This window comes from Macaca nemestrina, chromosome 6 (genome assembly GCF_043159975.1).
Source record: "Macaca nemestrina isolate mMacNem1 chromosome 6, mMacNem.hap1, whole genome shotgun sequence".
NCBI classification, from domain to species: Eukaryota; Metazoa; Chordata; class Mammalia; order Primates; family Cercopithecidae; genus Macaca; species Macaca nemestrina.
Genome location: NC_092130.1, coordinates 41330333 through 41355575, shown reverse-complemented (window position 1 = coordinate 41355575; position 25243 = coordinate 41330333). Strand labels below are relative to the sequence as shown.

The following is a 25243-nucleotide window of genomic DNA, read 5'->3' as shown; positions in this document are numbered from 1 at the left end:
CGGCTCACTGCAACCTCCACCTCCCCGGTTCAAGCGAGTCTCCTGCCTCAGCCTCCCGAGCAGCTGGGACTACAGGAACACGCCACCACGCCCGGCTAATTTTTGTATTTTTAGTAGAGACAGGGTTTCCCCATATTGGCCAGGCTGGTCTCGAACTCCTGACCTTGTGATCCACCTGCCTCGGCCTCCCAAAGTGCTGGCATTACAGGAGAGAACTGCCGTGCCTGGCCCTAAAAATCAGTAGCATTTCTATATGCCAACAGTGAACAATCTGAAAAAGAAATTTAAAAAGTAATCTCATTTACACACATAAAATTAAATATCTAGGAATTAACCCAAGAAGTGAAAGATCTCTATAATGAAAACTATAAAACACAGATGAATGAAATTGAAAAGGACACCAAAAAAATGGAAAGAGATTCTGTGTCCATGGATTGGAAGAATCAATGTTGTTAAAATGTCCATACTACCCAAAGCAATCTGCAGATTCATGCAATCCCTATCAAAATACCAATGACATTCTTCATAGAAATAGAAAAACCAATCCTAAAATTTATATGGAACCACAGAAGAACTAGAATAGCCAAAGCTATCCTTAGCAAAAAGAACAAAACAGGAGGAATCACATTACCTGACTTCAAATTATACTACAGAGCTATGATAACCCAAACAGCATGGTACTGGCATAAAAATAGACACATATGCCAATGGAAAGAAGAGAGAACCCAGAAACAAATACACATACCTACAGTAAACTCATTTTTGACAAAGATGCCAAGAACATACACTGGGAATAGACAGTCTCTTCAATAAATGGTGCTGAGAAAACTGGAGATCCACATGAAGAAGAATAAAACTAGACCCCTATCTCTCACCATATACAAAAACAAAAATCAAATCAAAGTGGATTAAATACTTAAATCTAAGACCCCAAACTATGAAACTACTATAGGAAAACATTGGGGAAAATTTCCAGGACACTGGTCTGGGCAAAGATTTCTTGAGCAATACCACACAAGCATAAATAACCAAAGCAAAAATGAATAAATGGGATCATATCCAATTAAAAAGCTTCTGCACAGCAAAGGAAACAATCAACAAAGTGAAGAGACAACCCACAGAATGGGAGAAAATATCTGCAAACTACCCATCTGACAAGACACTAATAACCAGAATATATAAGAAATATATAAGAAGCTCAAACAACTCCATAGTTAATAATTCCATCAAAAAATGTGTAAAATATTTGAATAGACTTTTTTACTTTTTTTTTCTTTCTTTCTTGAGAGGGAGTCTCACTCTGTTGCCCAGGCTGGAGTGCAGTAGTGCGATCTCAGCTCACCACAACCTCCGCCTCCCAGGTTCAAGTGATTCTCCTGTCCCAGCTTCCTGAGTAGCTGGGATTACAGGCACCCACCACCACACCTGACTAATTTTTGTATTTTTTGTAGAGATAGGGTTTCACCATGTTGGCCAGGTTTTTCTCAAACTCCCAACCTCAAGTGATCTCCCCCTCTCGGCCTCCCAAAGTGCTGGGATTACAGGCGTGAGCCACCACACCCGGCCTGAATAGACATTTCTTAAAAGAAGACATACAAATGCAAATGAATATGAAAAGGTGCTTAACATCACTGATCATCAGAGAAATGCGCATCAAAACTACAATGAGATATCATCTCACCCCAGTTAAAATGGCTTATATCCAAAAGACAGGCAATAGCAAATGCTGGAGAGGATGTGGAGAAAAGGGAACCCTCATACACTGTTAGTGGGAATGTAAATTACTACAGCTACTATGGAGAATAATTTGGAGGTTCCTCAAAAAACTAAAAATAGAGCTACCATATGATCCAGCAATTCCACTGCTGGATATATACCCAAAACAAAAGAAATCAGTCTATCTAAGAGATATCTGTACTCCATGTTTGTAGCAGCACTGTTTACAATAGCCAACACTGGAAGCAACCTAAGTGTCCATCAACAGATGAATGAATTTTAAAAACTGTGGTACCTATACACAATGGAATAGTATTCAGTCATTAAAAAAAAAAAATGAGATCCTATCATTTGCAACGACGTGGATGAAACCAGAGATCATTATTTTAAATGAAATAAGCCAGGCACAGAAAGACAAACATCATATGTTTTCACTTATTTGTGGGATCTAAAAATCAAAACAATTGAACTCATGGATGCAGTGGGTAGAACGATGGTTACCAGAGGCTGGGAAAGGGAGTTGGGACAGGAACGGGGAGATAGGGATAGTTAATGAGTATTAAAAAAACAGAAAGAATGAGTAAGACCTACTATCTGATAGCACAACAGGGTGACTGTAGTCAATAATAGTCTAATGGTCCATTTAAATAACTAAAAGAGTGTAACTGGACTGTTTATAACACAAAGGATAAATGCTTGAAGGGAAGGATACCCCATTCTCCATAATGTGATTATTATCCATTGCATGCTTCTATCAAAACATCTCATGTACCTCATATATACAACTATAACATATGCACAAAAAGTAACAAAATTTTTTAAAAGATTTAACTTCTCTCCCCTAGTCATTTATTTAAATGAGTTTAGACTCACGTACATTTATTTTATAATTTTAGTTATAATCCAATACTACCTTACCTATTTTGTTGCTTTGCATCAATCCAGCTTCGGACGCTGGAAAAGAAAGAAAGTCACTTGTGAGGAAAGACTAAGGGAAGTGAGGGAGCCAGCCACAAAGCCATCCAGTGGAAGAACATTTTAGGTCCCAAGGTGTGACAGCCTGGTGTGTTTAGGGAAAAACAGCAAGGCCAGAGTGACTAGAGAAGAGGGAATGTAAGGGAGAATAGCAGCAAATGAAATGACAGAGGTAACGGTGAGCTGCATCATAGAGCTGTGCAGGCCAAAGAAGGAGCTAGCCCTTACTTTATGTGAGAAGGAACACCAGAGGATATTTCTGAGCACAGGAAGGCATGGTAGAAGTATCACTGGCTGCTGTGTTGAGAAATGACTGCAGGTAATTAGGACAGAAGGAGGGAGACTAGTTAGATGCTACTCAATAATCCAGGTGAGAGATCATGGTGACCACAGGGGTAATGAGAAGTGGTCAAACTCTGGATACATTTTGAAGACAGAGCTGTTGGGATTGGCTGTCAGATAGAATGTGGGGTCTTAGAGAAAGAAAGGGGTCAAGAATGACTGTGAGGATTTTGACCTGAAAAATTAAAGGGATAGAATAGCCATTAACTGAAGTGGGGAAAGTTGCAGGAGCTCAGTTTTAGACATGTTAAATTTAAGATGCCTATCCAAGTAAAGGTGTCTAGTAGGCAGATGGATCTGAAGTTCAGAGAAGTCTAGGTTGGAGACAAAAAACCTAGCAGTCATCAGCATACAGATGAAATGTGAAGCCATCAGACTAGATGAGTCACCAACGCTGTAAGTGTAGACAGAGAAGAGCAGAGGTCCAAGGACTGAGCCTGCGGCATTCTGGCACGTTCTGGCACTGAGAGAAATCAAGACTTTCTTACCTTCTCTTTAATCAGATACAAATGTAGCAAGTTTTTTTTCTCATCCACTGTGTACCTCGTACTGCTCTGGATCCCCTAATTCTCAGGACTCTCAGAATACAACCTTAATTCTCCCTCACCTTCTCTGTAATTCTCCATCCTCAATCTGTTCTGTGCTCCTGTACACCTGGTCACCATGATAAGACAGTCATTACTGCCACCACCTCTTTGCAAGCTGTTCCTCCCACCTGGAAAACCCTTTATACTCCACCTCATCAAATACCACCTTTTTCAAGCCCAACTTATCTCCTATCTTTTCTGTTCTCTGAAATTTACCTAATTACTCTCTCAGTGAATGAGTTTTTCCACCAAAGCAACCCTAACACTCCAATGACTACCAACGTTGAACCTCTGTAACACTTGATGTCTGTACAATCAGATATTTATCAGTTATTGACCTGTGTGGCTAGCTAACTGTATATAAACTGCGTAAAAATGCTGTAGCTTCCTTGAAGAAGAAACGCATATCTACCTTTTCTCTTCCCTCCAAAATAGCCTAGAACAAATACCTACCATATAGGAAGTGCTCAATACATTGTGTGTGAATTGCTTCATGTCAGTTCTGTTATTCAATCAGTCACCATGTTCCCTGAGAATAGAGACCTGTTTTGCATCTCCTCCATTTGATTCTGGGTTAGACACAGGTAGGCAGGCATTCAATAACTGCTTGCTATCAAAGGGGTTGATGACAATGTGAGGTCTCTGGGGACCTTACGATCTTGGCACAAAACAATGAGAATGTGTGTTCTGTTCTCGCTGCCCGATCTCACCTGAACCTAGCTATTTCCTGGACAAAGAAGAATAATCCAGGGACCACATAGAGAAGAAATTCCAGGGCATCTGATGTTAATGCAGAGAGATACTCAAAATCATGGTGTTATCTAAAATGCCTGGAAAAGAGGTTGCTTTCACTGAAATGCTGGGCAAAAAGAATCAGAAAAGACAAGCACTTCTGTGTGAATCCTAAGAACACAGAGAATACATCAAAATAAATACAAGTATATTCACTGACGAATTATTTACAACAGTGAAAAACTGGAAACCATCTAAATGCCCAACCGTAAGAATTAAGTATAATTTGGTATATTCATACACTTGAATATATTAAAGAACAGCACCTGGAAAATGTTCACTTTATGCCTAAGGTTCACTTTATACCTATGTGCTGGAGGCTCTAACTTTCAACCTCCATTTCTAAAGGGAAAGTATCTGTCTCAAAATAGTCTGTACAGTATGATTGCACTTTTGTGCAAACAACTGGAAGAACACAAGCCATGATGTTAATTTGACATCTGCACAGTAGGATTTGGGTGATTGTGTTGTTGTTGTCTCCCTTTGTGTTTTTCTATGTTTTCCAAGTATTCTGCTTTGAAAACATATTACTTTGTCAGCAGGCAAAAAAAAAAAAAAAAGAGAAAGTCATTTTAAAAACAAACATATAAGAGCCAAATTCTCAACTATCCAGGCATCTGACTGCTGAAAGTCTCCTACTTCCAATATAAAATGCAAGAATCCTAAGGTCCAGCCCCCTCCTCCCATTCCTTTCCCTCCCATACCACCCAAGACAGAAAACAGGTGAAACTAAGATCAAGAGCTGTTTTTCGTTTGTTTGTTTTTTATCTTTTTTGAGACAGAGTTTTCGCTCTTGTTGCCCAGGCTGGAGTGCAATGGTGTGATCTCGGCTCACCGCAACCTCCACCTCCCAGGTTTAAGCAGTTCTCCTGCCTCAGCCTCCTGAGTAGCTGGGATTACAGGCATGCACCACCACACTTGGCTAATTTTGTATTTTTAGTAGAGATAGGGTTTCTCCGGGTTGGTTAGGCTGGTCTCGAACTCCCAACCTCAGGTGATCCGCCTGCCTCGGCTTCCCAAAGCGCTGGGATTACAGGTGTGAGCCACTGCATCCAGCTGATCAAGAGCTTCTTAAGGGAAAGATTTCTGTCCTTTTGATCTTTGGTCTCCCACCTCAAAATTCTCAGCACCCTGTGAGGCATTAGGTGCTCAGTAAACAAGAAAGGGAAGGAAGATATAGTGAACTTACAAGGCATAGATACCACTACTGCAATGACATCCCCACCGAAGGTACCCCTCCACCCTATTCTAGGTCTGATCCCTTTGCCTCCTATCTCTGAGCATTGCACAGGCCCACCAAGCCGCTCTTAGAATAAGGGTTCTGATTCTTTGCACCCCAGCAAGTATTCCTCTTTTGCCTTTCCCCCCACTCCTTTCCTTCCTCCCTCTTCTTAAAAGGTGATCTTGCCTTTCGGCTAGTACAATGTGTTGCACTGAACCAGTGTGCCAGTCAGTCTGTGGAGAATCACTGAGAGAATGAATTTGAATAATAAAAGCCAGAACAAGGCGATACCTTGGAGAGAGACTTGGTGTAGTACCTTCAATTTAGAACCTCATTTCAGTGGCTAATGCAGTTGTTGGAGACATTAGCCTAATTTTTGCCAGGAGAGTCCAGCAACACAGCAGTACTAAACATGGGCACAGAGGACCCTGCTCATCTCAGAGACAAAGTGTGCAGAATGAAATTAGCAGCACTGCACTTCTGGTGCAGAGGAAAGCAAATTCTCACTCCCCTCCCCCAATTCATCACCAATCATCTTTAAAATGAAAAACACAGAAATGTGTGTGGGAGTCAGCACAAGCATGAAGTTCAAGGGAAGCCAGGACCCTGAAGAAGCTCCCAGGAGGCACTTATGGACTACGGGAAAGTTCATTTCAAAGGACATCCAATAAATGCAGCCCTACCACAGATCTTATCATTGCCAAGCCCTATTTGCTGCAGGCCTGGGAAGGCTCCAGAACCTGCTGGCAGGTCAGTTTGTTGAGGCCAGAAATGGGAAGGAGAGCCCACAAAGGCCAAACTGGAAGAAAGAGGCTCAGCTCTAGACACATCTACACAGACTGGGGTGGAGGTTCCTAAAACAAGGGCTTCCTATTGGCTAGGTTAAAAAGAAGCCACACCTGGTCTGGTCCAGATTTGTCCTAAGTCCCTCCCTGTGTGTCAGCCTCCACGCTGCAGGAGCCAAGCAGCTCAGGACCTTTTGCTCTGCTGTAGCTGTGAGCCTTTAAAGAGGGGAGCATGCGGCTCAGACGTAGCAACAATAATTGTAGGTGACAGACTTGGCAGGGGCCTCCTGGCTCCTCCTAGACCATGCCAACAATGGGTCCAGCGTGGTTCTCCCTGGCTAGCGAGGCTGAAGAAGGCACTCCTTGCTCTGATTCTAATAGGCTGGTAGGCCAGAAGTGCTCTCTCTGTCCCTGCTGGTCTCTCATTGCCTCTGATTCCCCAAAGTCCCACTCTGCTCCCTACTCTTACTCAGGGTCCTTTTGTCTTATCTAGAGATGGGTAAAAGGAAGACAAAGTTGAACCAAAGTCTTCATAGCCAAGGATTTTCTGGAACCTAATGCCCCTTTTCCTCTCCTCTCCCCCAGCAGAGGGCAAAGGAAAACCCAACGTTACCAGTAACTCACTTTCAACAGTATCATGGCCTCACTAGCACTAGCCTGGAGGCCTCAATGACCCTGACATATCAACATAATGACAGACACAAGGACACCTGCATATCCAGATCCTTGAGTGGGTTAGTAGGACTGCCAATCTTTTTGTTTGAATTGATTCCCAGGTAGGCTGTGGTTAAGGATTAAGGCTTAAGGCCCAGGCACTCTGCTATGCCCTCACTGTATTTAACGCAGCAGTAGGCACATGGCAAGTACCCAAACACCTCAGAACTTGAACTCTTCCCAAGGGTCTCTCCGTGAAGTCCCAGGAATGTGAGACACTGTCCTCTTTCCCTTACAGATACTAAAGGCCAACCCTAGAGACGAAGGAAGGGCTGCTCAGAGGAAAAGCGGAAGAAATGAGAGGCTAGACAACCCAGACTCCACCCAAGAGGCACACGCAATGAGGAGAGCAGGACAGGGATAGGGGGGCAGGACTCGCCCTCCATACACACAGCCTGCCTGCCAAAATTTACTGGATGGCAGGAATCCTAGATCTGTGGGTGAGGATTGAGTCATGTTATGAATCTCCTTTTTCTAAGCAGCCTGTGAAAAAACTCCTCCATCTCAGGAAGAGAAGGTGGGGAAGAGGGGGGCGATCTGTGGGGAAGGTGGTGGTCGGCAACTGGAAGCTCAGATTTCATTCTAATGCTAGAACAGCCTCCTCAAATTACAAGGGGTCCATTCCAGAAGAAGCTAGGCAGGCCAAGGAGGCTGGACTGTGGCTGTGGATAAAGTCAAAATACCACTGACATGAAACTGTATAATCGCAGTGTTGATAATTTCCCTGGAAGAAACAAATCCTCCTATAACTATAAATCAATTGCAATTGCAGAAATCTATCAAAAAAAAAAATCAGCTGTTAGCAGAAATTCTAAATCCTTGGCACTAGAAGCATAATTAGGGGAGATTCTGAAAGGTGCCCTGAGGCAGGCCATACAAGAACAGAGTAGAAAGGAGTTATATACCCTTAGAAAGCTCATTTAGGGAATGGGCTGTGCATAATGCATGCAGGCCCCAGGAGTGCAGACACCCCCTCCCGGCGGCCTGCTCAGAGGCAGGCTGTGAGCCGCGACACTGGCAGATGGCTGCCCCGGTAGCAATCGTGCACGCTCCAACGGCCGCCTCCTCCGGTCCACCCTTGAGCACAGGCTTATGTTCCCACGAGGGGTGGGGAGCACCAGCAGACATTACCCCCAAAGAATAGTGCCTTTCCCTAGGGAAGGTAAACATTTCCATCAGAAGGCAGAAGCCGGCACAAGGCAATTTCTCTCTGTGCAAGGAAAAGGAGCCGCAAACATAAAGTTGCTCAGTCAAAAGAGACAGATGATCTCTGCAAGCGAAGCTGTGCCAAACTGTCTGTAAAGGGTTTGCACATCCATCAGCATAAGTGGCTGTGTAGGGGAGGGGGAGGCAGGAGTAGGGAAGGCCCACTCAGGGTGTAGGACTCTCAGGACTCAGAAGCCCCAGGAGAGGGGAAGCCAGTCATTTTTCTGCTAGGGCTCTAGCCTGAGCAAAGGTGCAGCAAAAGGCTTGATTTCCAGCAGATTCTCTCTCCTCTCTCAATTCTCCCAATCCACACCCAAGGTCTGTCCACTTCAACCTTCTGCATTCACAAGGTTTTGGGGCCGTTGGCTATTCAATCTTGAGCCAGCCACTTCTTCCCACTGGCATCCTCCACCTTTTTAAAGTCACGTGTAACTAAAAGAGAAATGGCAGTTCACTAGTCTTATGCCTAAAATAACCCATAGAAAAATATGGTTTATGAACTCCCCCGTAATACAATACATAATTCAGAGCCTAGCCATTTGTCACAGCATTGAGTAATCCACATACATCCCAAGGGTCTGACAATAAAATTCGTAAATCAATAGCAAAAAGCAGTATACCTTAGCCATTGAGTTAAAATACAAAGAACATTTTTTAGCATTGATTTTTTTAACTTAAAAAATATGGGATTCTGAGTGTAAATGCTTGTAGGGGAGTTGTGTGCTAGAATGAAAGACTCTATACTTTCCAGAACCCCCGATAGCTGACTTCAATGCAAAAATAAAAACTCCAAGACTCACATTCTTCCAATGATAATAATGGCTTTTTTCTACAAACCCTGCTATTAGCATGACAGGGATGGCCACATCAGTCATAAGAAAAGTACATGTACCTTTTACACTTAAGAAAAGCAAGCAAAATATCTGCTTTGTGCAAAAGCAAGGCACTTGGCAGGAAAGAAAATAATAAATTATTGCAAAGGCTTGAACTTATTTTTCTTTCCCTGGATGATCAAACAATGAGCGTAGGGGTAGGCATTACAATCCACAAACATACTGCCATAGTGATTGGTGCTTAGGTAGTAGGATAAAACAGGCAGAATTTCATTTATATTCCAAAGAACAGAGACAAGTGCCCTGATCACTCACCCCTGCAGAGAGTCCCAATGCCACATGAGTGGCCTCCTCCCCAGTCGCTGTATGGCCTCGCTGCAGGATCTGATCTGGGGTGTGTGTCTGCATTGCTATCTGACCAATTATCTGCCTAGAACAGACCTTGCCTGAGGATGCCAGGTGCATCTCAGGTGTGGTACAGCTACAGCAGGTGTGCAGGTGCTTAAGAGGCAGGTGTTGGGGTCCCTGAGTAAGAGCCCTCCCTCTGACATGGGAGGCAAGACTGACTCAGGTGTTACCTATTATGCTGGGGGCACAGCTATACCCTGGTGAGTTTCTCCTTTACTTAAAACGATCACTTAGACATTATTCTATTTTAGCTTTTTATTTTGAAGTAATTTTAGACTTACAGAAAAGTTGCAAAAAAAAAAGAAAAAAAATACAGAGTTCCCGTATACTCTTCACCCAGATTTCCCTGCTATTAACATCTTACAAAACTATAGGACAATTATCGAAACTAAGAAATTAACATGTATACAACAGTAGTAACTAAACTATAGACTTTACTGGGTTTCACCAGTTTTTCCACTAATGTTTTTCTCTTTTGCACAATCTAATCCACTACAATCTAAATACAGGTTATCACACTGTATTTCGTCGTCACGTCTCCTTTGTCTCCTCCAATCTGTGACAGTTCCTCAGTCTTTGTCTTTCGTCACCTGGACATACTTGAAAAGTGCTGGTCAGTTATTCTGCAAACTGTACCTCAATTTGGGTTCATCTGATGTCCACTGATTTTTAATACAACAGAAAAAACAGCAGCTAACATTTACCGAGCTATTACTATGCACCTGGCATTACAGTAAACATTTCATGTTTACCTTATTTACTATTTAAAATAATCCTCAGAAGAATGCATTATTACTACCCCTATTTTACAGAAAGGGATAGTTCATTAATCTTTAGTGTAATTAAGTAACTTGCCCAGCTACTAGCTATAAAAGACAGAGCAGAGGTGTGAACCCAGGTGGACTAACTCTAAAACATTATACTATATGCTATATTCAAGGCACGGCAGCAACAATCGAATGCCAGCATACAACCTGGGCTGAGCTCTTGGCCATTGCCTCTGTGAAGAACATGTCTCACTGAAGAAAGGGCATATAGGCTTTATCTTTCTTCCAAAGGAGACGAAATACTCCACTTGAAGTTCTGCCCATACAACCAGAAGATTTTTTTTCTCTTGACAAGAAGCACCTTCCTGGATTAAGGGTAAAGAAAAGGCCATTGTTCTCCTAAGACCTCACTCTGGACTGGTGCCAGATGGAGGGAAAATAGATGAGCAGGTAGGTGTGCTCAATTGAAGAGAGTTCTATTCCAAAGCCTTTTCAAGCGTATGGAAACAAAGAGGTCACAAAAAGGGAAAAAAGCCCCTGGGATTGCTTTTTTTTCCCACGTTATGCCCAGAAATATCCAATGATGGGCAACACAAATGGACACCTTGTCATTAGTATTAGGATCTTTGGGAAAGCTGAGGTACAAACTATTCATGTGCCACATGGTGTGTGTGTCAAGGGACAGGGCTGTGGGAGGCAGGCTGGGAAGAATTCCAGCTGCACTCCAGGATTTGTTTTTAATGCTTATAACTTTAGATCACTCAGTTCCACAGACTTGATTTTTCCCAAATCCCCTCTCTGGCAACGTTAATGTGTTTCTCCTCTAGTTCTCACTGATCAGCGAAATACGTGGCTAGAAGAATTGGCTTGGAAGTCATTTCTTTGATGCTAGCAGAATTGAGAAAATATTCCCCCAGCTACAGACCCCTCCATCTATTCATCCCTGCCACCTGCCACTCAGCTGCAGGCAGAGGCAGCTAGGAAGGTAAGGTGGCAGAGGTGGCAGGGATGGCAGGGTGTGAAGGAAGGGAAAAGGGAAAGGGGCTGAGAGCATGAAAACAAGGAAAAGAGAAAAAAGAGAGAGTATTGTGTTCAAACGGCCACTTTAGAACAAAGACTCATTGATATGCATCAGCAGTGTCAGATGAAGCCAGCAAATAGGTGAAAAATGTTCAGCATTCCTTAGAACTTTTCTTCTTCTCTTCACCCCACAAAGTACATCCCTCAACTTCAAAACTAAGACGGACTCTTGTAAATGAAACACTTTATCTGGGTGCCTCCATTACTGCCAGCTTTGTAAAAGAGCCTCCCCTTTGAAATCTACTGCTCTATACCTAACTCCAAGGTATCCTCAGCTAGCTACTTTGATCAAATACTGGAAGCTAAAATGCTAACCGTCTTTAGGGAACAATTCCTCCAGCCTCTCCATCTACAATTTAACCCCGTGGGAATCTAAAGCCAGCTAACAGTCCTCAAATCATACTGCACACAGGGCTGCTTACTCCACTGTGTTTAGGGACATCAGAATCAATCCCTAAGATCCAACCTAGAAACCCAAACAGGGCAGTTTGATAATTCTGTGTCTGCTTGAATAATTCCCCCTCTCAGTGTCAAAGGCCTCCAAAATTCACATTATTTTGTTCCCATGTAAACTTCAAATAAAACTGCTTTCAGATCATGACCCCGCAGATTCCATCTTAAGAAGAAAGGAAATCTGGGAAAAGCAATGGGATCTGAAGCCCCTTTACCAATGGACCACGGGCTCCAAAAGAGACCAAGAGAAAACATAACTACTCCCTTATGGGGTATCTTGAGGACTTAATATATACAAAGCACCTAGCACAAGGGGATGTTAAAAAAAAAAAAAAAAAAATCAGTTTTCTTCCTTTCCCCACCCAACTGCTAGACTGGAATTCCTGGGTCCTATTTCCCCTCTGTCTTTTTTCTTTTTTTGGTAAGCCCCTTCCATTCTAGGATCCCCTCAGTCATTTCTTGGTCATGAGATACTAGACAACCTCCTTATCCTCTAAGAGCCTGAATGACTTGGCCAGGCGCGGTGGCTCACGTCTATAATCCTAGCACTTTGGGAGGATGAGGCTAGCAGATCACGAGGTCATGAGTTCAAGACCAGCCTGGCCAGCATGGTGAAACCCCGTCTCTACTGAAAATGCAAAAATCAGCCAGGCATGGTGGCCGGCGCCTGTAGTCCTGGCTACTCAGGAGGCTGAGGTAGGAGAATTGCTTGAGACTGGCAGGTGGAGGTTGCAGTGAGCCGAGATCATGCCATTGCACCCCAGCCTGGGTGACAAAGCAAGACTCTGTCTCGGAAAAAAAAAAAAAAAAAAAAAAGAAGAGCCTGAATGACTTGACCAAACTGGGAGATGATGGAATAGAGATTAAAAAGATGATGTTTATACAACATTTAGAGGGTTACTGGGGTGAGGAGCAAGGGTCGTTTCTTTTTTCCCCTAAGGAAAAAGAACTTTACAAATATACCATATTACTATTCCTTAAAAACTCACCTCTGCCCAGATAAACTAATTATGGCCATAGGTAATCAAATCCGAAAACTTTTAATCAAAAGAAATGGTTCTCTTCTTCCAAACAGCTGCATTACACAAATCATAAACAGACTGTTCTGGGAATTAAAGAAATTAAACTAAAACTCAATCTTTGTTTGCCCAAATCCACATATTATGGGAAATAAGGCAAAACCAACAACTTATGAGTTTATGAATAATAACAAAACAAAACCCCCACATGAACAGAAATATAATCAGCTTGATTAGCACCCAGGCAACAAAAGGCTCACAGAGCCCCTGCACACAAGGCCGTGCTTCATGTGTGCTCTTGAGAGGCTGCCAAAAGATCAGTGGCTAGTGGGGTGCCACCCCCACCCTGCCCTGTGCACTGCCAGGGCCTCAAAGAGTTCCCTTGATGTTCCCTGTCTTCAGAAGAGGGAAGGTTGGAGCAGGTTCAGAGGAGCTTCCAAAAAGCTCTCCAGAGCTTGCCAGAAACCTGGCTTCACAAAGCCCCACAGGCCAGATGGACAAAAGTCTCCCTCGCCATACCCAGAGACAACCCAAGAGTCCCCAGAATGATCCGCCTATCGTCCCTCAGATTCCAACCATCTCACTGTCCACCTATGCACTGCCCAGGGCTTAGATTACTCAAGAAAGTCAACAAACCTCACCCACCACAGTGTCAGGTTGTCATATGTTAACTGGACCTTTCCTAACACTGGGTGATGCTTAGTTCTGACCTCTTGGTTGTCCAAGAACTTTCCCCATGGTAGTTCTTCCCAACCTTCCATTTCCCAAGCACCCAAATGGATACTTCTCTTTCATCGCCCAAAGCAGAAGACCACCCTCAGCTTGGCTCAGAAAACTGAAGACATCTAATAGGAGCTTCTTCAATTTCTGTCTATATCGCTACTACATTTCTGTGTCCCCTTCCAGCCTCTGATTCTAATTTCTCAGTCTCATCACATTTATAAAGCCAAGACTGTCCATCTGCTACCTAAATAACTTTGCCCCATCAGTGATCTCCTCTATGGGATTATAAATCTGTCAACACTGATTCCTTTCCCCTCTGCCTTCCAACATACACAAAACCTCTCTCCATCCAGCTCCAATGACCCCACCTCAGCGAAGCCTTTCCTTCAGTGTCCTCTGCATTCCCAATGAGTCACCTTCCTATAGGGGGTCCTCCATCACTATAAGCCCAGGTGGGCAACCTCTGTCATGCCCACCATGGTATCCCTGGCATCAAGCACTATACTTCCAGGAGTTCAACAAATGGAACCCAAAATGAACAAGTTTTCTGATATGGCTATCTCTAACTGAAATTGCCCTTTTAGTTCTCCTCTTCTACTATCAAACTCCTCAAACCCAGGAGTTTACATCATCTTTCTTCATCTCCTCATCTCCCAGCACAGCTCCTGGTTGGATTCTATGACAGACTCATCTGTTACACTTAGTTTCACACCTTTAAATCTACTGGCTTGTCAGTTCTCCTTCTGATCTCCTCCCTCCCCCTCACTGGCCCCCACCGCTGACAGAGTGGATGCCACCCATCCCCGCCACCTCATTTTTCCCTTACACATACCTGTCACTCCAGACAAGCAGATATACTCTCACTTCAGGTCTCTATTCATGTTATCCCCACCAACACCACTATTCATAGTTTGTTCTCTTCTTTACCTAGTGAAGTACTATCTCTAAGTTATAGACCAATTCCTAACTCCAAGGCTCTGACAAAACTAACAGGTTCTGGGAAAGGGCCTCTCATTCAAGCTCTAGGCAAGCCCTTGAGAACTACTCCTAGTCCTGGTTAGTCTTAACCATGGAGATGCCCTGGGTTGTCTTGGCCAGTGGGGTGAGGCCAATATTAGAAAAGGAAAAAATTCAGAGCTACAAAGGTTCTCTGAACTAAAACAAAGTCTGTGGCATGAGGGCTGGGACTATTTTGGCAGCTAGTTTCCATCATCCCCACTTGGTCTAAGTTTTCCATCTCAGCCATCTGGGTGTCCCAATCTTTGAGAGCTGAGGCTATGCCACTCTGCTCAGCACTCCTGATTAAACCTCAGAGAGAACAGGTGGATAGAAGCAGAGGAAGGGGAAGATAAGAGCTTCAGGGTGTGCATTAAGCATACAAATGCTTGTTAGAAAGAGGATGGTCAACAGCTGCTCTCCATCACCACCCAAATGCACAGATTGCAAACTGGACCCTGGCCTGTCCCATCCGGGTAATGAAGGCCAAAGCCAGGGCAGAGATGCTTTGGTGCCAGAGCAGAACTCAGCCAGCCGGCTGCAAAATGGCCTCAGTCTTGGCAGTGGCTGCCACGGAGGTTGCAGGCCTTCCTAGCCTGGCCTCCACCTGCTCTCCCAGGGGGCTGTGGGATTTAGCTGCTGAGGGGCAGTGATTAACCATCCTGGGAAGCTAGTGAAGAGACCTCCCTACGTGAGAAATGAGGTCTCTCTGCAATGAAGTGATCTAAACTGTCCTCATGGAGCCTCCTGGGGCCTTCCTGTATTCCAGCCCACCATCTTTTTTTCTCTCCCAGTACAGGATAATTTGAAGCCTCAGAAACTGCTCCTACAGGCCTCAAGAGACCTGGCATCCTGCCATCCTCCAAGTGGTTCTCTCTAACAAGCTTGTATTACCAAGGAGCAAAGGAGATGCTCAGAGTGGAGAATGCTTAACAAAGGCTGGGGAGGTGGAAATTATAGAGGGAGGGACCAGAAGTATAGGTAGAAGAGGAACAAATGAAGTTCTAAGGAAATCCCCAGAAGACCAGAAAGCCCTCAAAGTAAGAAGGGCGGCACTGTGCAGAAAGTAGTAGCACCAAAAGTAAACTCTGTTGAATACTTCATCCTGAAAAGTTGCCAGAGATAGCAACTCATGTCCAAGAAGCAAGACAGACCACCCCAACATAATCAGGCTGTTTCTTCTATTTGGCCCCTGCCCCACATTTCCAGCACTGTGCTTGAGCCAGGGTGAAACATCATCCAACAAAGACCCCTGGCTATCCCCCTCAAGTCATTACTTTCTTAACAGCAGCTAAGAAGTCCCACTGCCACACTTTGATGAGCCACAGGGGCTTAGGCATGAAGTGTCCTGAACCAACAACCTCACTCCCACCCAATCTCATGGGCCTCACATGTGTGTGCATGTCTGTGTATGAAGGATGGGACAGAAGAGATTATACTCTTGAGGACCATGGGGAATGAGACAACCCATAAGGGAGATCCCTCCAGGATCAGGGAGGGAAGGAGGGAGGGTCACCTGCCTCCCAACCACAGACCTGGGGAGGGGGCAGAACACACTGGGAGCTTTGCCCCTTAGTCTCACCTTCATTCCAACTGTGGTATAATAAAAAATATATGTAGTCTTTGACCCTGGTTCCTGGCTCATTGTTTCTAAAACTCTTGGAATTTTTTGAGCCATAAGAGTGTATTTTGTTATTCCTACCAAACCCCTTTCCAACAATGGGGCTCTTCTACTGATTAGATGACTCTTGGTTGGAGGTTCTAGATAGCTTCAGGATGGAGGCTGGTTGCCAGAAAGACCAACCCAGGATTACAGGGCTGGAACTTCCAGCCCCAACCCCACTCTGACCTCAGGGGAGGGAAGGAGGACTGGAGATTGAGATCAATTATCAATGGCCAATGCTTTAATCAATCATGCCTACATAATAAAACCTCCATAATGGCCCTGAAACAACGGGATTCAGAGAGCTTCCTGAACTCCACTTCAGTATGAGGGTTGGTGGACACACTGAAGTGCTAGGAGGCTCTGCACACCACTCCCTACCCCCACTCCAATATCTTGCCCCGTGCATCTAACTCTTCCATTTGGCTGTTACTGAGTTGCATTTTTATAATAAGCCAATAAACATAAAGTGTTTTCCTGAGAGCCATTCTAGCAAATTATTGTCAAACCTGAGAAGGAGATTGTGAGAATCCCCAGTTTATACCTGGTCAGTCAGAAATACGGGTGGCCCAGGACTTGCAACTGCCATCTGAAATGGAAGCAGTCTTATGGACTTAGCCCTTTAACTTGAGGGATCTGAGACTAATTCCACGTAGACATTGGCAGATTTGAATTGAGTTGTTACACACCCACTTGGTGTCAGAGGACTGGAGAACCACACCGCCCCTCCAAAGCTGCAAAGAGCCAAAGGCCCAGCAGAAACAGTGTCACAGAGTCACCCAGACCAGAGTCAGGTGCTCCTTCAGACAGATGTCCAGGGCCTGCAGGAAATCAGACTCCTCTCTTAAATACTTGAAACCAGAGTAGTTGGTCTACTATAAATGAGGTTTTTAAAATTCAATTCCCTCTTATTGCTCGTGCAGATCTGAAATGATCTGACCAGATGGCTGGTGCTCTATAATTCTTGGATTGCTCTCATCAGTTGTTGATGATTTGGATTTTTTTCTTTCTCTTTTTTTTCCCCCTCATATGAACGTGTTCCTGCACAGGCTTCCTGCGTGCTCACATTGAGTGGGCTCTTTGTGCTAATGCCAATATTTCAGAGACTCTCACAGCCGCCTGGAGTCAGATCAGGTCAATAAGGAGCCCCAGGTCTGCTCCTGGCTGGCTATGCTTCTCTGAGCCCACATGGGACCAACATGCAGCACGGGTAATGAGCAGAACAAGGGGGCCTCTGCCAGGGCTGCCTCCTTACCTCCACTTCCCCTTCATGTCCCCAAGGAAAGGGAGGTAGCAAAGGTGTATATACATAGATATGTATTTTTAAAAAGACTATGTTGCCAAGGCTGGATGCAGTGGCTATTCACGGATACCAAGGTACCAATGATGCAAACTCCTGGGCTCAAGCAATCCTCCCACCTCAGCCTCCTGAGTAGCTGGGACTACAGTCGTATGCCACCATGCCCAGAACAAAGGAATATATTTTTAAATGACAACTATAGCCACTTATTGAATATGGCCTATGTGTCAGGTCCTGTGCTGAACATTTTACATATATTAACCTTGTTTCATTCTCACATCATCTCTGTGAAGTAGGTATTATATTTTCATCCCTATCTTCAGATGAGGAAACTAAGGTTCTGAGATTCTAAGCAACCTGAGCAAGGTCACACAGCTCAAAAAGAGAGCTGCAGGTGGAGTTGGAGATTCAGCATCATTAAATTTGATGAAGTGCCCCACACAGAACACAGGGTTAAAGAGAGAAGGCTCTGGCCTTGCCATACCATCCTTTATGCCCTCACTGAGCACAAAACACTTCCACCAGGACATCCAAAATACTTTGGTGGCTGTTTTTGTCTTTGTTCTCTGTATCCTTTGTGAGATTATGAGCTGGATAGAGGGCAGGGGTCATGTCCTTTTTGCTACACAAGAAGATAGTATGGCACAGCGGTTAGGAGCTGGGGCTTAGAGCCAGACAAATCTAGGTTTGAATCCCAACTCTACCACTTTTTGGTTGTTTGGCTAAGTCATTCCTTCTGAGACTCAGTTGTATCTGTAAAAATGAGGATAGTTATAGCACCTGCCCTCAAAGGATGCCTGGCAGAGTCAGTGCTCAGTAAATGTGAGCTATTACCTATATCTCTGGCTATAGATGATGCCCGGCACAAAGTAGGATCTCAGAAGATGCCCAGGGTGCAGGAGCCCACTGAAGTGTCTGTGACTGGCATTCTGTAATACCAACTGCACAGGTACAAAGTCCTAGTGTTCAGGGGTCCTCAGCCCCAGGACAAATTCCTGAGTTCCCTGCCCAGAACCCACAGGACCTGCCAGCAAACAGCTTTCCTCTGCTTGCTTGTGAACAGCTGATGCTGTATCCACACTCAAATGCTTGCTGTGCCTCCGTAAGGTGAGGTAGATCCCAAAATAAACCAGAAGAAAGAGACAGGAAAATCACTTCTAGGAACAAGCAGCTCCCAGTGAGGATGCTGACAGTAATAACAGGGGCAGGCAGACTTCAGGAGATTCACCTGCAGCTGTTCCAGGACTGACTGGCTGGGGCCCAATTCCTACCTGGACTGCAGGGAAGGCCCACGAAGTCATGAGTTTGTCGCCTGGTGTTCCAGGCAGCAGGCAGTCTGGAAATTTGCCTTCAAATGAGCACAGCCAAAACCCCACGAACTCTAGTTCCCCTCTTGGGAGCCTAAGGATAACAGAGCTGTGGTCCTCCCTGAAGAGTCCTGAGGGGACAGAAGGTACTGAACTGGGGACAATAAGGACAATAACTGTCCATATAAACTTGCCATTTTCTTAAAGTCCACCATCTTCCTGTGCCATGCCACTGACTCTTAGACAGGAAACACTCTGCAAACCCCTTTTGCTTGTGCTTACCCTTGCTCCTTGATCAAAGCATCTGTTGAAGGAGGGAGGACATTTCATGAACATGCAAGTCTCTTCTTCACATCATAAGTTCCCTTCCCCATGTAAAGTCACAGGGACAGAAGCCTACATGCTCATGTACCCTCACCGGCATCCAGTGATTCCACAATGGGATTGAAGGGATGGCCAAGTGGAGAATTTACCACTGAAAATCGGAACAGATGTGTACAGAGCGATTTCTCCATGTTAGGAAGTAGGCAGAGGGCTTTGCATCTACCATGTCACTCCATACAACAGCCTCTGCAGCAGGCAGGGAAGGACACTTCCCCCATGCCACCAATGGGAAAAATCAAAGAACAGAAAGATTCTGTGACTTGCCCAAGATCCCCTAAGTAGCAAAGCTAGGATTTGAACCCCAAACTGGCTGAATCTAGTCTGTCCTCTTCACCACTAAATTATACCACCTCCCCATTTACCAACCCATCCAGTTCCCAGGACTGGCTACATTCCTTTTAACCTTTAGGTAGATGTGTTGGGAAGCGCCCAGACAGAATTCAGAATGTGGTAAATTAAGTGTCATAATCTGGCTGAAGGCAAGTGCCAGCTATCCACACAGACCCCTGAAAGGTCAGTTTCCAAACAGTATACGTAGAAAACATGTCAATCCTTTATTGGGGCCTCCACTGGTCTGACGCCATGACATCAGATTCTGAATCACTCCACATCAGATACTGAGGCCAAAACAAGCCTCCCACCTAACCTCCCCTCACCAGTCCTGCTTTTGAGATGCAGTGTGGGCAAAAAATGCTCCTGGGATGGGGCAGGCATGACTGGAATCGGAGTTGCTTTGCCCTCTGAATTACAGGGCCTCTGTGTTTGGGTGCAACTGCAACACACCCGACCTCTGCCTACCACCACCCACACCTCCCCAACCTGGCTTCACTTGAGAACTGAGCCCCACTGGTCCTTAAGGACTAAAACCAGAGGCTCTCAGGGATAGGGCGTGGAAGATAAGGACTATACATATCTTCCACCTCTTTCTTCTCTTTCCTTCTCTTTCTTCTTTCAGACAACTCCAAAAGAATTTTGTGCAGAAGAGTTTAACAGGGACTCTTGAGAAACTCCAAGGCAGAGGGTGATGTCAATGAAACATCAAGTTAACTATAAAAATCAGTGCTCTACTCCAATTCTCTGGGAGTCTCTCAGAGTCCACAGCTCACTCTTGTCACACAAGCTCTGGCTATCCCTCCCCAAGGACACAGAGAGGGGCTCTTTTTAGCCATTAATAGCAGCCCCACTGCCCAGAGGGTTGGGCAAGGGGCCAGGGTCAGAACCATCAACATTGCTCAGTCTGCAACATGAACCAGGATGCTACTGGTTGAAGGGAGCTACTAACTCAACCACAGAAACAGATAGGGTAGGAGTCAAGGCCACAGGACACTGACTTCCATCTGCTCCAGGAACTTGCATGGTTAAAAGTGGTACAAGAAGGCCAGGTGCGGTGGCTCATGTCTGTAATCCTAGGACTTTGGCAGGTTGAGGCAGGTGGATTGCTCAAGCTCAGGAGTTCAAGACTAGCCTGGGCAACATGGCAAAACCCAGTCTCTACAAAAAAATACAAAAATTAGCTGGGTGTGGTGGCTTGAGCCTATAGTCCCAGCTACTCTGGAGGCTGAGGTGGGAGGATCACTTGAGCCCAGGAGGCAGAGGTTGCAGTGAGCCGAGAATCGCAACATGGCACTCCAGCCTGGGTGACAGAGCAAGACCCTGTCTCAAAAAAAATAAAAGTGGTAAAAGCAACACTATATATATAAAATCGTGGATATAGTCCACATCTTCCACGCCCTATCCCTGAGAGCCTCTCGTTTTAGTCCTTAAAGACCAGTGGGGCTCAGTTCTCAAGTGAAGTCAGGTTGGGGAGGGGTGGGTGGTGGCAGGCAGAGGTTGGATCTGCTGAACCCAATACCTCTATTCCTAAAAGTTCCCTCTGCTCAATGCCATTAGCTCCCACCTGGCTTCCTTGGTGCTTCATCACTCTTCTGTGGCAGCAACTACCCATGTGCAAACACAGCAGGAGCAATATTGCTACCAGAAAGCTGGCTGGCACAGCAAATGCTGGCCTGCCAGCACAGCAGCAGTGGGGGCAGTGAGGACATGGTGATGAATATCGGCAAGAAGCTGATGAAACTACACTGTGGCAGCTGCCAGGGCTTGCCATCCACCTTGCCACTCCTGAGAACAGTCCCAAGTGTCAGTGTAGTAGGCTCCAGCCAAGGACAGCCAGGACTGGGAAGAAGTGGGAAGAGAGTGGGCCCAGGCTCTGGGGTCAATGGCATAGGGCAAGTTAGCTGGAAGACATAGGACAAGTTACCTAACCTCACTGAGCCTCAATGCTTTCATCTGAACATAAAGATAATAATAGTTCCTATTATTGTGAAAATTGAACAGGATTACCCATATGAAGCACCTAGTACAGTACCTGAATATGGTGAAGACTCTGCAATTGTTGACTATTCTCATTATTTTAAGCCCTGGGCCCAGGCTCACAAAAGGGTTAGAATAGTGTTCCTTCTGAGGATGCACTATTTAAAAACCAGGCCAGGACCAGCCCGTTTCTCGGCACAGGTTCCTTTAACAACAGAACACACCTGCCCCACACTGGCGCTCAGGACTCTCCCAGGAACAATATTTCAGCAGCACTGAGCCAAGCAGCAGAGCCCAAAATAGCATTTGCAGAGCGAGGCACATGTCAGTGCCTCTCCGGTGCTTCAGAAGTGCAGGGAAAGAAAGTTTTCAATCACTTGCTCAGAAACCACAGCCACCCACCACCTGCCTTCCTTCCAGGGCACTAAGACACTGCAATCTCTGTTCTGCTGGAAAATGAAGGTCCCTGAGCCCTGCAGCAGCAGATACCACTCTGACAGACCATGCTCTTTCCCTCCTGCAGGCCAGAGAGGAGCAGCCTGAAGGAGCAGCCCTGTGGGGACAAAGGACATACACAGTTTGAATTCAGAGTGTGTTTTGTGGGGACAGGGCTGGGCCTGATACCTGGCCGAAGGGCCTGCCACTCATGCGTCGGGTAGAACACCTCCAGGACTTCCGCGTCCAGCTCCTCCTCTGCTTTGGTTTCTCTTCTCTCTGTTTCTTTGGTGCTGCTCTTCTCCGGGTTGGTCAGGGCAAACTCCTTCTGAGAAAAGAAAACACAGGGAATGACCCACTGCAACTAGGCGCCCAGGTAAGCAGGAAAAAAAATGGCCTAGGGTGGCACGTTCTTTTCCTCCATGCCCCCCTATACCCCACAGCCACACATGTCTGGACACTCACAGTTCCTTTTACAAGGTCAGCCTCAGAACCAGCACATGTGAGGTGATATGGCTAAATGAATGCAGCATGCTGTCCTGTGTGTATGTGGTACTTTTGAAAACACATAGGGAATGACTCTAGAAGATTCCATGGTATCTTGAACGTGTTAAGGGAACACATTAGGGACAGGGGCTGGCAAAAGGAAACAATAAAAGCCTTTTACTTTTTGACATGCTATTATACTGTTTGATGTTTAAAACTCGTACGTATTATTTTTACAATAAAAATACACATATTTAGAAAAGAAAAAAACACATAAATGAATGGGAGAGTAAGGCCTCAAATGGCCACTACAGATGCACAAAAGCTGGCAGCTAAGGCCCAGCTGATTCCCAAGCATCCCAGCAGGGCACAATTCCCCAGTGTGCCTATGAGCCACTGCAAACCACAGAGGAAGGGTGCAAGTGGGAAGGTGAGAATCCAGCTGGGCTGAGGGAGGAAGACGCTCAGGTTGGAAACCACTTCCTAAAACCTGTTTCCTTCCACCCTGTGCAGAACATAGAGGATTAATGAGATGGTGTCTCTGGAGCATTCTCAGCTCAGGAGACAGCGATGAAAGATAAATACAAAGTATTATTCATTTTGCTCTTTCCTGGACTCTCATCCTTCCTATCCCATTTTTAAACCTGTTCTTGCAAAAAAAGTAATAAGGCCTCAGGAAATTCGAACCAGAGGGTTCCAGAGCTCTGGGAAATTACATTTGGGAAAACAAGGAGGAACCCACATTAGCACATGGGGAGGTATTTCAGCCTGCCCACCTCCCCTGTCATCACTTTTTCTCTGCTTGCCAATCTCACCCTTAGTAACAAAAAGTATATTTCTCGGAATCTTCCTGTGAGCCCAAACCCGTGCTGGGTACTTTACATAGATCTCGTTTTGGTCTCCCAACAATGCTAACTACACCTGCGAGATGTTATATGCATACATCTGGAAAGTTATTTAACTTTCAAATAACACCTCGTTCTCCGCCGGGTGCGGAGGCTCATGCCTGTAATCCCAGCACTTTGAGAGGCCAAGGTGGGTGGATTGTTTGAACCCAAGAGTTCAAGACCAGCCTGGGCAACACGTCAAAACCCCATCTCTACAAAAAACACAAAAAAACTAGCCAGGCGTGGTGGTGCACACCTATAGTCCCAGAGACTTGGGCGGCTGAGCCAAGAGGATCGTTAGAGCCCAGGAACCAGAGGCTGCAGTTACCTGAGATGGCACCACCACACTTCAGCCTGGGTGACAGAGCAAGACCCTGTCTCAAAAAAAAAAAAAAAAAAAAAAGTGCCTTACTCCAGATAAGGACTCCCTCCTGCCTGGGTCCCTCAATGTCTGATCTTTAGTTGCCAGAGGAAAGGTTAAAATGTTAAGGTGCTGGTGATGACAATGTAGAGCCCCTCCAAGAATTTTTACTGTTTAACAAGAAATAAAGGCATGAAATTTAGATGACAGAATTTCAGGCCTTACTAAGACCAGTAAGGAAATATCTTGGCAAGAAGAAGCTCTCAAATCTAACCACACCTGGGAGATGTTATATGCATAGTTATGAGAGGCACTGACTCCAGCATAGTGGTTAAGATGCTGGAATAATTCAAATCCCAGTTTCTTGTGACTCAGGAAAAGTTTTTTAACTAAGTTTCAGTTTCCATATCTTCAACATGAAAATAATAACAACATCTAGCTCATAGTTAAATGAGGTACTACATTGTAAACCACTGGCCTTGGGTATGTGGTGGCTGTTACTGTTATTACTTATAAAGGCAGTCATAGATTCCAGGCTGTGTTGTGACATCCAGGAGTGACTATACAATATGGCATCATTCAAGCATGTCACCTGCGTAGCCTGGTGCCTCAAACCCCTCCTATCCCTTTAACTTAAAAGTTTGCCCAAATCTGAGCTCAAAAGGAAACTAGGAATAGAAGAATAGGTGTGCTTATGAGACTACAGAGAAGACACACTGGCAAGAGGCACCCTCCATTCTGAGGACATGGACATCAAGGACTTCCAACAAGCTGAGTTTCTAGAGGGCAAGCACCATGTCAGTCTCCTTCATCACCCCCATGCCTAGCACAGCGCTTAGTTTGAAACTGCTGAACAAATAGATGAATGAATGCCCCTTCCCATAGGCAGGTGTGTCTTCTGGGTGCCTTAGACTGAGGAAAGCCCAAAGCACGTGAGTCTGCTGCAGGTGCTCACCTCATATTCCACAACAAAGACCACCCTGTCTGCTAAGTACCCAGAGCCTATATACACTAGGATCAGCCCTGGTCAGAAGCATTAGACTGTGGGACGAGGAGAAAGTCAGTAAAATTTACCTTGGAGGTGTGTCAATGAAATGTCCCAGGGGCCAGGCAGGGATGCAGGTATATCAGTGGACCAGGTGTAAACAACAGGGAGTGGTGGGACTGTAGAAACTGGAGTCCTCCTGCCTTGACTCAGGGAAGCAGCTGCTACTCAGCTGGTCTACCACTGTCACGCAGGCATTCGACTTGAAAACAGAAATCCAGATTTTTATGTGAAATGTTCTTATTTTTAGAACACTAAGAGGGCCAAACTAAAATATCTAAGCATCAATTTGCAACCTTTTTAAAAAAAAAAATTTTAGTAGAGACAAGGGCTCCCTATGTTTCCTAGGCTGGTCTTGAACTCCTAGACTTAAGCAATCCTCCCTCCTCTGCCTCCCAAAGTGCTGGGATTACAGGCATGAGCCACCATGCCCAGCCTCAATCCTTG

At 45.2% G+C, this 25243-nt stretch overlaps 1 protein-coding gene across 8 annotated transcripts in view; it reads right to left on the bottom strand.

Moving 5' to 3' along the window:
- Positions 1-25243, bottom strand: part of LOC105467071 (SIL1 nucleotide exchange factor) — a 253389-nt gene that overhangs the window by 153266 nt on the left and 74880 nt on the right. For 3 of the 8 annotated variants that reach the window (XR_011624653.1, XM_071098351.1, XM_071098352.1), the window contains 2 exons: positions 22207-22345; positions 2635-2670 (listed from right to left, as the gene is read on the bottom strand). Coding sequence is in view for 7 of the 8 variants with exons in the window: in XM_071098351.1 (XP_070954452.1) it covers positions 2635-2670; positions 22207-22345 (175 nt within the window). In the remaining variant the exon portion in view is untranslated. The remainder of the gene's footprint in view (positions 1-2634; positions 2671-22206; positions 22346-25243) is intronic. The other 5 variants (XM_071098353.1, XM_071098354.1, XM_071098355.1 and 2 more) reach the window with 3 other exon arrangements.